Source organism: Giraffa tippelskirchi, chromosome 10 (assembly GCF_054371585.1).
Source record: "Giraffa tippelskirchi isolate mGirTip1 chromosome 10, T2T-mGirTip1v1.2.pri, whole genome shotgun sequence".
Lineage (NCBI taxonomy): Eukaryota > Metazoa > Chordata > Mammalia > Artiodactyla > Giraffidae > Giraffa > Giraffa tippelskirchi.
The window spans coordinates 86721445-86735477 of record NC_137284.1 but is presented as its reverse complement, the minus strand read 5'-3'; the positions used below and the strand labels follow the sequence as shown (position 1 = coordinate 86735477).

Genomic DNA, 14033 nt, shown 5'->3' with positions numbered 1-14033 from the left:
TTCTTTTGTGACCTCATGAACTGTAGCCCACCAGGGTCCTCTGTCCATGGGATTTCCCAGGCAAAAACACTGGAGTGGATTGCCAATTGCTTATCCAGGGGATCATCCCAACCCAGGGATCCAACCCACATCTCCTGTATTGGCAGCCAGATTCTTTACCACTGAGTCACCAAGGAGCCCTATGATCAGCTCCCTACAACAAAAGGAACATTATTGCTCTTGAATATGTTAAAATATACATATTTGAAGCTAGTAAGAAAGCAAAACACATTACAGAATCTAGATATACTCTACTTTAGATATTCAAGTTCTGTTCACCTTTAGACGATATAAAAATCAGTTATTAAAAACAAATGAAAATATTCGGTAAAATATTTCAACATTTTCAACACAGTTGATATGAAACAATTCAAGCATGAATTCAATATCAATGAAAATGGAATATTCTTTTAATAGTGATTATAATTTTGGTGATATTAGAGAATAGCGTAGTGTTAATTTTCTGACAATGTATTTCCCTAATTTACTCGTGTTTTTTTGTTTTAACAGATTTACCACTGATTAGAAGAACTGACTCCTTCTAAGACTCATCAGATCATTTCCTGTAAAAACTGTATCTAATTGTGAAAAAGGTAAAGAAAATGTCTGTTACCATTCTTGTTTAGCATTTAGATGGAATAGACCCCAGTCAACCCATATTCAGTTTGCAGGAGAACACCAGGTTCAGTTCAGTTCAGTCACTCAGTCGTGTCTGACTTTGTGACCCCATGAACCGCAGCACGCCAGGCCTCCCTTTCCATCACCAACTCCTGGAGTTTACCCAAACTCATGTCCATTGAATCGGTGATGCTATCCAACCATCCATCCTCTGTCATCCCCTTCTCCTCCTGCCCTCAATCTTTCCCAGCATCAGGGTCTTTTCCAGTGAGTCAGCTCTTTGCATCAGGTGGCCAAAGTATTGGAGTTTTAGCTTCAGACTCAGTCCTTCCAATGAACACCCAGGACTGATCTCTTTTAGGATGGACTGGTTGGATCTCCTTGCAGTCCAAGGGACTCTCAAGAGTCTTCTCTAACACCACAGTTCAAAAGCATCAATTCTTCTGTGCTCAGCTTTCTCTATAGTCCAACTCTCACATCCATACATGACCACTGGAAAAACCATAGCCTTGACTAGATGGACCTTTGTTGACAAAGTGATGTCTTCGCTTTTTAATATTCTGTCTAGGTTGATCATAACTTTCCTTCCAAGGAGTAAGCGTCTTTTAATTTCATGGCTGCAATCATCATCTGCAGTGATTTTGGAGTCCCAAAACTAAAGTCAGCCACTGTTTCCCCATCTATTTGCCATGAAGTGATGGAACCAGATGCCATGATCTTAGTTTTCTGAATGTTGAGTTTTAAGCCAACTTTTTCACTCTCCTCTTTCACTTTCATCAAGAGGCTCTTTAGTTCTTCTTCACTTTCTGCCATAAGGGTGGTGTCATCTGCATATCTGAGGTTATTGATATTTCTCCTGGCAATCTTGATTCCAGCTTGTGCTTCCCCAGCCTGGCATTTCTCATGATGTGCTCTGCATAGAAGTTAAATAAGCAGGGTGACAATATACAGCCTTGACATACTCCTTTTCCTATTTGGAACCAGTCTGTTGTTCCCCAGGTAGTACTGTGCAAATGGCTGTGTTTAGATGGAAAAGCCAGATAGAGGGCAAAAATGTCCATAAGTGTCCCAGGCTGACAGAAGGTAGGCAGAGGGCAAGAGTACATAAGCATATTCTCCATAGATAAGATTTTGTTGTGTTAATCATCCACAGAAAAAAAAATTAAAGAGGAGCATTTTGAGGAAATGCTCTATGTGATGATATTTATTGCTTCTACCACTGGTAGGTAAGGTCAAATAAAAAAATAAATAAAAGACCTAGAAAGTTTTCTAAAAAAAAAAATCTGTCTATAACTGGCAAAACAATTTGTTTCAGTTGCGTGTTTTCCTTGTACTTTGATCTTTTTGTACTGATATTTATGCTTCTGTTTTATGATCTCCTTCTAATGATAGAACCAGACCTCTTGGCAACCACCTTCATCAGACCCGGGAGTTTGAAAGAAGCAGGTGCTGAGCCTCAGTTTTTCCTTGAACAAGAAAAATGGGGTGCAATCGAAATTGTGGGCTCATTGCTGGTGCTGTCATTGGTGCAGTCCTGGCTGTGTTTGGAGGGATTCTAATGCCAGTTGGAGACATGCTTATTGAGAAAACAATTAAAAAGGTACAAGTGGTATCAAGAATATTTCTTTTTATCCTGATTTAGTCTACCTTGATTTGTTTTTGGCTTAGGGTTCCTGTTATAACTGGCAACTTTGTGTCTAACACAAAGGTAATTCTGAACAACTGAAACTCTACATGATAGAGAAATAATCAAGTATGATGTATACTCTATATGAATGCACTGTCATCTTAAGTCTAAATATTTAATTTCTGATAAAAACTATTATAGGTATGTAGATAAGTAGAAATAATTTAATTATGTCCAAAGAGTATGCTGATATGCTTTTCATATGCTTCTGAATGAGAAATGAGTGTTATTTTCTGAGGGTACATTTATAAAAGTAGTTGCACTTTGGTTACAGTTGATTATAGTAAAATCATATATAACTTAAAACTGTGTTTAATAAGTATAACTTAAAACTGTGTTTAACATTGATTTAGGAATATTTGGTAAAACTGGTAATATTTATTTTTGTTTGGTAAACTGTTCTATATATGTGTAATATTAATAATATATGATTCTTATAAACGTTTCCTACTGATGAAGGTTGATAAGGGACTTCTAGAAAATACTTTCAGAAATGTTATGCAGAACATATCCCAGTGTGTATATATATATATATGTATGTATATGTGTGTATATATGTGTGTGCATATATATATATATATATATATATATGTATACAAACAAGTTGACTATAGATTTAACTAAAAATAAAGTGACTTGATATATAGGCTTTGTACAATAAACTAGCATCTGTCTCTCATCCTAGTTCCTTCTAATTCAGCTTTATACTCACCAACTTTAATTGATAAAGAAAAGGAGGACTAGAATAAGGAGAAGTAGGTCTGCTGAAGTCCTAAACCAGGGATAGCAAATTCAAATGACTTCAGGGTTTGGAGACAAGCCTTAAAAAATAGCTACCAAGAGCAATATAAAAACAAGACAATGACTACTGTGAAGTTAAAAGTGTGTGCCCTGCTCAGAGGCATGTATGTTTATTTTTAAAATATAATGCTGGCCAAATAAACATATCTGAGTGCCTCAGCTGTCATCCTGGTTCAGACACCAGTGGTCTAGATGTCAGTAAGCATAATGCACAGAGGGGATCAACAAGAACTGAATCAGAAAATGGGCTAGACTACCAACTCACACTGGAGTTTCTGTTCCTGTCAAGACCTTTATCTGTCTCATCCATTCACCCATGCTTGATATCCTACTCTTACTAGGAGTTTAAATACTTACAATTATTTTTCACTAAAGCACTGCCTGACTTAATATGAAGATTTAATTTCAAATCTACTTACCCAGGACAAGAAGTTACTATTTTCCAAAGCTTTTTCGCTTTGTTTTTTTTCAGCTAAATGCTTAGTCTGTAAATTTAAAAAAATTTCTGACTGTACTATTATAGCTATTGTCTTAGTACAACAGATTAAGAAATAGGACATTTTTGGTACAGTTTCTATACTTGTATGCTATATTCGCTTAATAACCACACAGGCATTTCTATCTTTTCTCTTGTGACAGCAAAAATTTTAACCTCATGCATTTAACTGGAAATATTATACATTAAATACCATCTCCTTCCTTGGAATCCCGTTTTCTTCATATTATTTTAATATAGCTCAATAGAGACAGACAGGGATGGTGAGGTGTGGAGTGTCTAACGTGTTAGAGAGAACTGCTATTGTGCTATATCCTTTCTGCTCTATAAACTCACTTCCCTTCTGTATCTGTGGAGTGAGAACAAGATAAATTTTGACACACAGACTATAATTTCTTTTTTTTTTAATATTCAGAAGAGAAAAGCCACAATAATGTTCTGGTGCATAGCATCTTAGACTAAGATTTTTTTTTTTTGATTCATACTTGATAATCAGTAGCGAACAGTGAGCATCTATTGTTTCTTCTTATTATTCAACAATATTATACATACAGAGTCTCTGTTAGATGTCATGAGAGGCACTAACATCTATTTTAATTGTTTAATATTTATCTCTAAGTTCATATGGCTAATCTTGAGAAAATAAGAGTTTTGAGACATCAAAAATTTGTATAGAGGCTAAGAGAGAATAAATATTTATCTCAAGAAATATAAATTGTAACTGGGAAAAAGCATATTGTAAAAAAAACTACAGAGACTTGTGAAACTCTGCAACTGAATGCTAAAGCATACACTATTTAGAAAGAGAACTTTTGCAGAGTATTCAGTAACTTCAGGAAGAAGGTGAGACTTGAGTTGGATTTTGAAGTATAAAATTTTGAAAGTCCAAAGAGAGTTCCAATAAAAGTGTCAAGGGACTGCTTAATGCCATGGAAAAAAGTTGTGGAAATGCAACTAAATATTGTGATGATAGAAGGAAAAATATTTTAAAAAATGTGTCAAAATAAAGAAATAACAGCAAAGATGATTAGAAAGATAATAACATGGGGTAAAACTTAGGAAACTTTTGAGCATCAGGCAGAAGACTAATTAATGACATGACAGGCAGTAGTAGTGTATGTTTACCTGTAGTTGTTAGATATAACAAAATCTGCATTTAGAGACTGGTATCAAATATACTATATACTAATAAGTTATATGCCACACATACTAATATATTATACTATATGGCAACCCACTCCAGTACTCTTGCCTGGAAAATCCCATGGATGGAGGAGCCTGGTAGGCTGCAGTCCGTGGGGTCGCTAAGAGTCGGACATGACTGAGTGACTTCACTTTCACTTTTCACTTTCATGCACTGGAGAAGGAAATGGCAACTCACTCTAGTATTCTTGCCTGGAGAATCCCAGGGACGGCGGAGCCTAGTGGGCTGCCGTCTATGGGGTAGCACAGAGTCGGACACGACTGAAGCAACTTAGCATACTAAATACAACATTTTCTAGTCCTACTAAGAGTTTCATATATACTAATTCATTTAATCTTCACAAATATCAATGAGAAAGTACTGCCATCACAAGACCTTAAATCAACCTGACAACTCACCTAGCCAAAAGGAATATGCGTTAGTTTCTAAACCTAGGCAATCTGAAGGCAGAGATGAGACGATTTATACATTTTACACTCTCTAATTCTACAACAGAAAGTGTTGGAAAGTGAGGAGACCAAAAACAGGAAATGTTTTGTAGGACATGACCACTTTCAAGGAGAATTTAACACTCTTAAACAGATATTAACCGTGGAACATCAAGACAGAAAATCAAGATATCTTTTTTCAATTAAAAGACTAATGTTCAATCATACCATCATTCAATTACACCATTTCCTTTCCCCATTCTTGAAAAGAATGACTTCTCGCAACCAAAAAATGCTTCCAGATAAAATAAACATAAATGATTATTATTTTGACTTCTTAAAATGACTATAATTTCAAAGCAACAGTCAATATTTGATAGTAAACTTTATACACATATATATTAATTTCATGATGTATGCTTAGACTATTTCCAGATATGATAAAATAATTTTTACCTTATTATAGTATCTGAAAGCTCAAAAAAGTGCCAGATGTATATAGGTTGTTAAAGATAGTAGAATTTGCTTTAAATTTAATAATAATCTATGAGAACATGAAATAATCCAAAATAAATTCTAAATTTAAATAGTAGTAAAACATGGATTAAACATGTATTTGCATATTAACTCCAATAATAAAATCACTTAAAAATGTTTTAAGAAACAGCAGGTCAACATGTGTAATTTTCTTTCTCCAGCCCAATTTAATATCAACATAGTATACTTTTCATGCCAAATAAAAACTCTCCCATTTTAGGTTCTTACATAAACACTTGGAGGCTGATTTCCTGAGTTTCAGAAACATATTATATCTAATCAATTCCATCAATTGTTATTCTGAGGTTTAAGTGATGACTTGATAATGACCTGAGACCAAAACCACTTTTTGACTGTTAGCACAACTGGCACTAATATTCTAATCCTCTCTTTCTCTTTCTCTCAGCATGTATACACATAGGAGAAAATGTTTTGATCATAGGAAGACTGCTTGTAACTGGTTCTAAACAGAACAAATTGTGGTAGTGAGTTAAGATAAAGACTCTTTTCAGTATGTTTCTGCTTTTTAGGGAAGTTTTGATTTCACTGGGTGGAGAATAAATATAGAAATGATTAAATAGCAGAAGTGTCACAGGATTTTACATGAGTTATTGCCACATGACTCGTTCAGACAGGAATGCTATGAATGAAATAATTAATATAATTATACCATATTCCACCTATATTGACTTTCAGAAATATTAATTTCGTATAGTTCAACCTCATATTATTTCTAATATTATTATTATCCCTATTTTACAAATAAGGAAGCTGAGGTACAAGAAATCAAATAACCTTCCCAAGTTTAAATGGTTAGCATATGACCAAACTGGGAATCAAACCCATAGCATCTGTTTCATTGTTAACCACTTCATTCTGGCCTTCCCAGGAGGGTCAAACAGTAAAGAATCTGCCTGCAATGCATGAAACCCAGGTTCAACCCCTGGATCAGGATGATCCCCTGGAGAAGGGAACAGCAACCCACTCTTATATTCTTCCCTGGAGAATTCCATGGACAAAAGATCCTGGTGGGCTACAATCCATCTAGTCACAAAGAGTTGGACACGACTGAGCGATTAACACTTTCACTTTTAACTCTAGGCTTTGAGTAAAGAAGCCAATATACTTAGTCAGGTTGGTAGTAGGGTAAGGAAATCTACTCATAGATTAAAATCTGCTTTATATGATTCCACTTTTCAGTACTCTAAGAACCTTGAGAAATGGGGCAACATTATTTTCTGTATATGTATTCTATATAGTTCATTCATAGGAACATAGTTAGACTAAAGTTGCCCATCATGTGGATGAGTACTGCTTTCCCATAACAGCAATAATCAAGTGACCACAGGACTAGATGGAGGGTATTATAGTCCCAGACATCTGCCTTCAAATTAATGTAGCAAAACAGAACTTTCAAAGTAAATAGCTTTCAACTCCCCTGAAGACCATGCCACACTAGAGTCATCAAGCTGAAATCCAGGGCTAAATAGTCTGAATGCTTAAAGTCAGGGATAGATACTGGTGTATATATCAGCCAAGAGAGAGAATCTTCAATTATATTACTTTTTTTTGTACATATACCTTACACCTTTGTATTTCAAATTTACTGAAAGATCCACAAAATAGGCCAGACAGTCCAAAGTCAATTTAAAATCAAGGCCTTTTAAATTCACAAAGAACATAAGAACTTAAGCTCCTTTTTAAGAGGAGCTTATGAAATATTTAGTCTTGATATGATAGTCAAAGAGGTCTATACAAATTTCTAGTACCTAGGTAGTCTAGGATTAGAAGAAATTCATTTCTATTCTGACTGATTCAATATTTTTCTCTGTCTCTGTACAAATCGTGGTTTTATAAAAACCACATAAGATTGGCGTGAAATGCCAGGTTCACCATTATCTACTATGAAATTGTTATGCAACATTGAATCAGACACCTGTTTTTCTAGGACCCACTTCTACTACTAAAAAAAATGGATGGCGTTAGATGATCCTAACTCTAAAGCTGGAAATTCAATGCACTCATTTCAACTCTTTGTGTTTCAGCTTCCCCATTTAAAAAAGTTATCTCCAGATTGACAAATAAGACAAAGTAACTCATGGCCCTTAGAGGAAAGACAAGATACAGTTACAATGTTTTTTGATAAAAAATGCACAAGCATTAGAGTCAGGGAGATTTCTGTCCCACCAAGTACATTATTGAAATAAAATACGTGTCTTGAGAGGTAATGATAAACAATTGATATTTTATTAGTCCTTAAGATTCTACAATGTGAAAGTAATAATGTGCATGTGTATATGTTCATGTGTGTTCTCCTCACATAATGTCTCTGGAAGTGGGTAAATGATCATAGCTTGCAGCTTCCATGTAAATTTCAGCTTCAAAACCCTCATCATTTACAGTAAACACCTTTACATTTAGAAGAATAGCCATAATACTTATCTATACATAATTTTGTCTTGATTTGGTTTTGCTATGGAATTAAGACTTTTTAGGAGTAATAAAAGAATCTTCAAGGACAATTGCTTGTTAAAAGTACTAAGGTCTCACACTGCTTTAACAGTTGCAATGTACCCAGTGTAACAGGATTGTGACAGCACAGGATTTTGTAATGGCATTTTAGTTGATGCCCTGTTCTTCTCTAAGGAATTTCCTTTTTCTCTCCATTAAGCAATAAATCAAGTATCCTGAAGATTGCTAATTCACTTTGACTTCTACCAACTAAATGCAGAGGTGACAGGAACAAAAAATAGTAACACAGTGTAAAAGAGGACTAGCCTAAGGGTCAGAGATTAGGATCGTCATTGTGATTCTCCCACTAGGCATTTGCCTCAGTGACCCTTGGGCCAGACACCTGGTTTCTCAGAGTGTCTGCATGCTCTCCTAGAAAATGTGCTAATGTTCACTGTCCTTTTCTGATCCATCATTCTATGAATTGATGCTTCCTGGTGAACTAATCAGGTGAGATTGTTCTTGCAGGTTTTTTTAGGCTTATTTTCTGTGAAATGCCTTCCTTCCTCTTCCTCTAGCAGGAAAAGGGTAAACTGGAGCTTTACACCTGAGTATGTATTCCTTCCAAGGTAGTTAATTGGAAACATTGCCTGCCACAAAGTCACCTTTGTCTCCATTAGCTACTAGAGCTCCATAGGCTTCTTGCTCAGAGAGGAAAAGCCTCGGAAGGAACTTGGGAGAGCATCTATGATAACTCTCCCACTTTACAGATAATAAAATTGACCTTTTAAAGGGTTTGGTGACTCTCTATTCTGACTCAGCTCCTAAACTATTAATAGATACTTAGGTAACCATACTAATAGATACCTAAACTAGTAGATACGTCTAATGTTGGATTTTATGATTTCACACACAAAAAGAAGACTTCTGTATTTCATCTTTTATTTTGAAAGTATTAACCTAATAATAATGAATTAGACTACTGTAATCTTAGACAGATGTACTAATAGGTTTCTGCAAATGTACTGAGAGGAAAGCCTCATTGATCAGGGTTTTGAATGGGGGAAATCGAAGTTGTGTTTTTCTTAACAAGTGTTAACTGATTTTCCCCTGAAGTATTCAACTTCTGAAGAAAATGAGAAAACTTCTAATTCCACTAGATTTTTCTGTTTTTCCATTTTGCCTCTTCAGTCTGACTCATTGAGGGTACATTAGAAATTAATATTCAACCTGATAAGAACTTTTTTGAAATGCTTTAATTAAACTTACTTAATAAACTCTGTTACAAATTGTTGCAGTATTGAAATAGGGTCACTCTAAAGCTTGCCAATGGTTGGCCTTACAATCACCAGACATGTTTGCAATATTACACACTGATTTTCCTTCTAAAAGGCTGACTGAAAGAGATTGCTACCATAATGTGTTGAAAACATTTCTGTTGCAAGCATGTGGCAGGTTGCAAAGGTTTTCATGAGCAGGATACTTGAGCTTGGTCTTTCACTGGCTAACAAAAGATTTTAAACTCCCAACAAGTGCCCATATTAGCTACAAAAAAATAACCCAAACTTATTTTCTTTTTCATAGGAAGTTGTCCTTGAAGAAGGCACAATTGCTTTTAAAAATTGGGTTAAAACAGGCACAGATGTTTACAGACAGTTTTGGATATTTGATGTGCAGAATCCAGATGAAGTGGCAGTTAATAGTAGCAAAATTAAAGTTAAGCAAAGAGGTCCTTACACGTACAGGTGAGTCCCCAAAATACGTGGCACTCTTTCCTTGAACACATGTATTTCTGAAAAAGCTTCCACTTGACAGATGTCATTGTATTGAAATGTACTTATTATTTTTTTATCATTAATATATACGGAAATATTTTGTTTCTGCCTATATAAAACCCTAAGGATTTAATGATTATTAAAAAATAGGTTTTATTATGAATTTACCAGCATCAGTTAACTACCCTACTTTTAAGAAATCACATGTGTTTTACACTTGTGGCATATGTGTTTCAAAAACTCTGAAATATGTATCTAAGTAGGAAAAAATCTATCAAAATTTTTTAAATGAGTATTTTAAAATCTTAAAATTGAAAAGTGTAGGTATATGAGTAGTTCTCAAAGTATGGCTCCTGGACCAGCAACAACAGCATTACCTGGGAACTAGGCAGAAATGGAAATTCTCAGGCCCCACCTTAGACCAAGTGACTCAGAGACCCTTGGTTTGAGCCTGGCAATGAGTTTTACAGATACTCTGGGTGATTGCAGTACATAGTCAGTTTTGCTAACCACAGCATTAAACGTCTATGTAAGTAAAATACCTGCTTAGGATTTCTATTCAAACTGTTTTCCAGGTCTTAAGAGTGTTTTTATGCAGTAGTTTCATTCTTATATTTTCTCCAGTACTAAGACTGAATAAAAAATACCTTTATCTATATGACTTAACAGTTTAACACATTTTGAATAGAATCTAAGATCCATCAGATGTAGGGGGAAATAATTAGTCAGAACTTTTCATTTTGTAAATTTAAAAATCAAACTGACACCAGGTAAGAGGTGTCAGGTAAGTGAAATGGTTTGTCCACGATGACAAAATCCTGGAAACTGCTAACTCCTAGATATTTGCGTACATTTTCCCCCTATCAAAATTATAGATTGAAGTGCTAAAAACACTAACCTTAGCCAGGTATTAGGACATTTATAGAGCCCATATGGGAACAGAATTAAGTCCTATTGTATCATTTGTTATATAAATGTTGACTTTTCAAGGATAATTACAACTAGTTATAGACAATAATCAAGTATTATCACAAAACTTCATATTTGCAAAGATTTCAAATTCATAGTTTTACTTTCTTACTTGTTTTAGGTAGTCTATAATTATGTAATTTCTTTCCTCTCCATGCTTTAATTTATTTCTATATCAACAACTCATGCTCAAATATAGTGAAGTAACAGTAGTTGGGAGGGTGATGCCTGCTGCTGTAACATAATATGTAAGCTGTAGAGCCCCATGGTACTATTCATCCTAGTAATTATCCCCATCTCCTGTCTTCAGACATATGTCTATGACTATTCACAACTCGGTCAAAGAAGTCTTGGTTTTCATTGTTACAGAAAAAAATTCTACTTTCAGAAATATTAAAAAAAATTTTTTTCAGAGTCTTATACTTCTTATATCACTATCAAAAGCCTGATATAATAAGATATCTGAATATCTTATTCTAAAATATGTGTACTCTTGAAAATCTAGAACTCACGTATGACCTAATATCATTAAGTATAACTCACTAAACTTCCATCATAGCTCAGTTGTTAAAGAATCTGCCTGTAGTGCCAGAGTCTGCCTTCAGTGCAGGAGACCTAGGTTCAATTCCTGAGTTGGAAAGATCCCCTGGAGAAGGAAATGGCAACCCACTCTAGTATTCTTGCCTGGGAAATCCCATGGACAGAGGAGCCTGGCGGGCTACAGTCCATGAGGTCTCAAGAGCCAGACATGACTTAGCGACTAAACCACCAAACCATAACTGATTAAAAATCATACCCTAAGAGAACTGAATACATGTGATAAGAGAAAATAGGTGGTATTTGAGATCTATCTCATCATAGGTTTTGCTTAATTTTTTTGCTTGTTTGGGTGGGGGGTATGTTTTTACTTTTAAGGGTATTCATTGTGGAATGTAAAAAACAAACATAACATAGAATCCTGTCCCAGTCCTGCTCTGATAGGTGATAAGATACATATCTTATTCTTGGAGGCTAAAACCTTCATTCCCTAAGGGATAAAAATGAAGTGGATTAGATATAATTCATTTACTTGGAGAAGCAATGAGGTGAGGGTTGGAAAAGTTGGATTTTCAGCTAAAGTATGTAAACAAACTCGAATTTATATAACAATTCTAAAGGAATCTCATGATGACTTATGATGTTGACAAAGGAATCCTTACTGTCTTCCCAGATGCCTTAAATAATGGGAAAACAGTGGGTTACCTTTCAGAAAAAGTTAATAGTTTGAGAGTCTTCCATGAGTTGAGGTGAATTTACTTCCTATCAATTACACCCTAAATTCAGTTGAAATTGGAAGTGGAAGGGGATGTTTCTCCTCAACAGAACCACACAGGCTTATTTGCCTTTTAGCTGCTGAAGTGAGTGAGCTTGATGAAACTTTGACAGGGCGTGACATGGGTCAAAGCATGAAACTTCCTGGCTTGAGATGTTAATTATGTATACAATCTCTATGAAGACCTGGTAACTCCTTCAGAATATTCTCAGATTGAACGTAAATTTTTTAATTACTTTGCTTTGGCAGGAGTACATGGAAAACAAAATATGAGGCAGTTTCCTCCCTTTGACCTTATTAAACAACACTCTGTAAAACCTGTATAAATTCTAATTTTTAAACAAAAACTTAAGTTCTTATAATCTTTTTTTATTTTTTTATTTATTTTATTTTATTTTTTTTTATTTTAGTTGGGGGCTAATTACTTTACAATATTGTAATAGTTTTTGCCATACATTGACATGAATCAGCCATGGGTTTACATGTGTTCCCCTTCCTGGACCCCCCCACCCACCTCCCTCCCCATCCCATCCCTCTGGGGTTATAATCTTTTTTTAAAAACTACATTCTAAACACAGACTTCAGTTTGAAGGATTTTTTTTTTCTGTTAGTGAGTGCCATCTGCTGGTACAATGTAAGTACAACTAAGTAAACTACAATTTGGGTCACAATTATGGCTCAGCTGGTAAAGAATCCGCCTGCAATGCAGGAGAACTGGGTTCGATCCCTGGGTTGGGAAGATCCCCTAGAGAAGGGAAAGGCTACCCACTCCAGTATTCTGGCCTGGAGAATTCCATGGACTGTGTAGTCCATGGGGTCACAAAGAGTCGGACACGACTGAGTGACTTTCAGGTACTTACATTACTTATATTGCTATTATTTCAATTACATAAATATAAATGTTTCTAAAAATTAAAGTATTTTAAATATAAATATTTACTATAATTTTAACATATAATTATCTAATATAAAAGAGTAACTGACTAGTAATAGATTCTCCAGGATGATGTCTCAATTATTTATATTCTTTGTATGTCTACAGTATCCAAGGAGAATAAACAATAAAAAGCTTGATGAAATTGTATTAGAAATAAGATATATTTCCATATTTTTGTGAATTCTCTTTTTAAAGGATGTAAAAGTAATTTCTTCAGTCAAAAATATTTACCAAGAACTTACCCATGTACCAGACACTGCTTGGGGATACAAAATACTCATAAAACCTATGGCATAGGAACCTACATTTTTATTATACTTGATTGAAATCAGGTCAGGTTTTTCTGCTTGGTTTTGTTTTTTCCATTTCAGTCCCATGTTTTTTCAATCTTTATCTTAGATAACAACAGATAACTATTAGAAGCTCACATGATAGAGACATTTGGATATATGATAGAACAGTGAATAATGTATACATTATTCCATCTCAGTAAATATCTTGTATGTACAAAAGATTTTTTTCCCATGATATTACCCTTCACCACATTCCTAAAAAGTAGTTGGTACTCTGCCTAGAGATTAGAGCCAGGAGCTTAGAACTAGTAACTATTCCATACATGGGGTAGGGTTGGAGAGGAATTGATCTGTGATGTGGAAATATATTGTTAGTTATCTTTAACTCTCATTAAAATAATGAAAATTACAGTCAAGCCAGTGATGGAAAGGCTATCTACTTTGAACAGTCCTTCCCATATAAGAAAACGGGCTCATAATATTCCC

General features: G+C 34.8%; 1 protein-coding gene across 35 annotated transcripts in view; it reads left to right on the top strand.

The window, feature by feature from the left end:
- Positions 1–14033, top strand: part of LOC145524092 (platelet glycoprotein 4) — a 210929-nt gene that overhangs the window by 178251 nt on the left and 18645 nt on the right. For all 35 annotated transcript variants that reach the window (XR_014067166.1, XR_014067164.1, XR_014067167.1 and 32 more), the window contains 3 exons: positions 550–632; positions 2050–2257; positions 9846–10006. Coding sequence is in view for 19 of the 35 variants with exons in the window: in XM_081535638.1 (XP_081391764.1) it covers positions 2138–2257; positions 9846–10006 (281 nt within the window). In the remaining 16 variants the exon portion in view is untranslated. The remainder of the gene's footprint in view (positions 1–549; positions 633–2049; positions 2258–9845; positions 10007–14033) is intronic.